We start from the raw sequence: 2,672 nt of genomic DNA on the forward strand, positions 1-2,672 counted from the left end.
TAACAAAACAATAATACTTAATTTTATGTTTGAAACAATTAATAAAATCAGTATTTATAATAGTTACTGAATTCTTTGAGTCTTTCTCATCTCTAAAGTGGTCAAATTTGACAAATCGATGAAAGTAAAACCCTAAACCCTCTCCACCCATGGGAAGAAGACGATGGAGGCCCTCCTTAACCCTAGCCAATGCTTCTTCCCCTATCTCCCACCTTCTCGTTTCAACGCAGAGACCGTTTGGTTCCTCCGCAGCCGCCGTCGCTGTCTCCTCCGAATCCTTACCCACCCCGAGTCCCACCTCCCATCTTCTCTCCGAGGTCTCCTCCATCCTTACTCGCCGCAGCTGGCACCGGAGCCTCGTTTTAAGAAAATTGGCTTCATCTCTCACCGGCCAGCATGTCGCCGAGCTTCTCCAAGGCCTCACCGGCGACCTAAATAAAGCCCTAGCATTCTTCCAATGGATTGGCATCAGGCCGGACTATAGCCATACCCTGGCTTCATCTCTTACCGGCCATCATGTCGCCGAGCTTCTCCAAGGCCTCAGCTGCGACCTAAATAAAACCCTAGCATTCTTTCAATGGATTGGCATCAGGCCGGACTATAGCCATACCGTTGAATCCTACGAAGCCCTCTTCAGAATTCTCTTAAAATCCAAATTTTCAATCAACCTGTACAAGTTGGTAATCTCCATGCTCAAATCATCCGCCTCCTCGGAAGATGCGCGCAGGGCTTTTTCGGTAATCAAAGAGCTGAGACGTTCAGTGAGCGGACGGCATGGTTTTGGTGTTAAATTCGAGCCGTCGCTCTGGATTTATAATCTTCTGCTGAAATCCATGGCGAGCTTCAGATTGATGAGTGAGGTGAAAGAACTGTTTCGGCTGATGCTCAAAGATGGGATTTTTCCAAATAATTTTACTTATAACACCATCATCAAAGCTTATTGCGATGAAGGAAATCTTGCAGAGGTGAAGAAGTATATTAAAAATTTATCGGATGCTGGATTGAACCCAGATTCTTTTACTTACAATTCTCTAATATTGGGGCTTTGTAGGGATAATGATTTGGAAATGGCTTGCTGGGTCTTACTGATGATGCCAGAAATGGGATGCAGGAGGAATGTATATTCTTATTCAATTATAATTCAAGGTCTCTGTGAGGCCCATCGGATCAAGGAAGCCTTCTTCTTCTTCTCCAAGATGAAAGATGACCGTTGTCCCCCAAACTTACACACTTACTCAATGCTCATTAATGGGCTCTGCAAGGAAGGAAAGCTTGCGGTTGCAGAGAAATTATTGAAAGAGATTTTGAAGCAGGATTTCCTTCCTAACACGGTGACATATAACACTTTGATTGATGGGTACTGCAAGGCTCAAAAGATTGATTCGGCTTTCAAAGTTAAAGAATTGATGGAATCAAATGGATGCAAAGCAGATGATTATACTCATTCAATCTTGATCAGTTCTCTCTGTAAGGAGAATAAGCTCGTTGATGCAGAATCCATGCTTGAAACAGCCATTAAGAACGGTTTGAAGTTCAATGCATTCCCATATACTTGCTTGATTGATGGATATTCTAAAAGGAGAAAATTTATCGATGCTATTCGTGCTCTAAATCTTATGAAATTTAATAATTGCAAGCCTGATATTTATGTTTATTCTTCTCTAATCAATTGTTTGTGTAAGGAGAATAGACTTGATGATGCTAGGATGATGTTGAATACAGTTCTTAGTGAAGGGCTCGTTCCAACTGTTGTTACTTTCAGTCCCTTGATTGGTGGGTTTTGTAATAAAGGAAATATAAATGCTGCACTTGAAATTGTAGAGCTGATGGAGTCAAATGGGTGCAAAACAAACTCTTGGATTTATAATTTGTTGATGCAAGCATTTTGTCAAAGGAGAAATGTGCAAAAGGCGATGGCTTTGCTACGCAAAATGCAAAATGATGGGTTATCTCCTAATATTGTTACATATACGGTACTAACTCAAGGACAGTGCGATGAAGATGAGATCGAGAGTGCCTTTATGCTGGTTAAATCGATGGAGTTTAATGGTTTCATTCCTGATGAGCATATATATTCGATTCTAATAGATTCGTTATGCAAGCATGGGAGAACTGAGGAAGCTATTTTACTCTTTCACTCTTTGAATGGTAAAGGTGTAAGAACGAATGAAGTGATCTATAGTGCGCTTATAGATGGGTTATGTAAAGGTGGAATGATCGATATGTCTCTTTCTCTTTTCGACAAAATGATTTTTGAGAACTGCTTGCCCGACACATACACGTACAGCTCTTTGATAGATGGTTTGTGTAAAGCGAATAAACTGAACGAAGCATTGTCGTTAGTCGGAGATATGTTGAAGAGGGGGATAGAGCTTTCAACCACAACATATACAATTCTTATTGATAATAGATTGAAAGAAGGGGACTATGAAGGTGCCAAGAGACTGTTGGATGAAATGTGTTATTTGGGTTATAAGCCTAATGCTGTGACATATACCATGTTTATTCGTGCCTATTGCGGCGAAGGAAGGATGGAGGAGGTGGAAAATGTCTTTTCTGAAATGAGAAAAGCAGCAGTTTTACCTGACTTGATTACATACACCACCTTGATGGATGGTTATGGAAATTTAGGATTTACGGATCGAGTTTTTTGTTTGCTGAAAGAAATGATT

At 40.7% G+C, this 2,672-nt stretch overlaps 1 protein-coding gene across 1 annotated transcript; it reads left to right on the forward strand.

Moving 5' to 3' along the window:
* Window positions 1-81: 81 nt before the first annotated feature.
* LOC110037963 (pentatricopeptide repeat-containing protein At1g63400-like) lies at window positions 82-2,669 on the forward strand (the record flags this gene model as incomplete). Its single annotated transcript, XM_020742713.1, has 2 exons — window positions 82-490; window positions 611-2,669. Coding segments are annotated over exons 1-2 (2,400 nt in total), but the record flags the coding sequence as incomplete, so codon positions are not given.
* Between the last annotated feature and the right edge of the window lie 3 nt (window positions 2,670-2,672).

This window comes from Phalaenopsis equestris, unplaced genomic scaffold (genome assembly GCF_001263595.1).
Source record: "Phalaenopsis equestris unplaced genomic scaffold, ASM126359v1 Scaffold227995, whole genome shotgun sequence".
In the NCBI taxonomy this organism is placed as follows: Eukaryota; Viridiplantae; Streptophyta; class Magnoliopsida; order Asparagales; family Orchidaceae; genus Phalaenopsis; species Phalaenopsis equestris.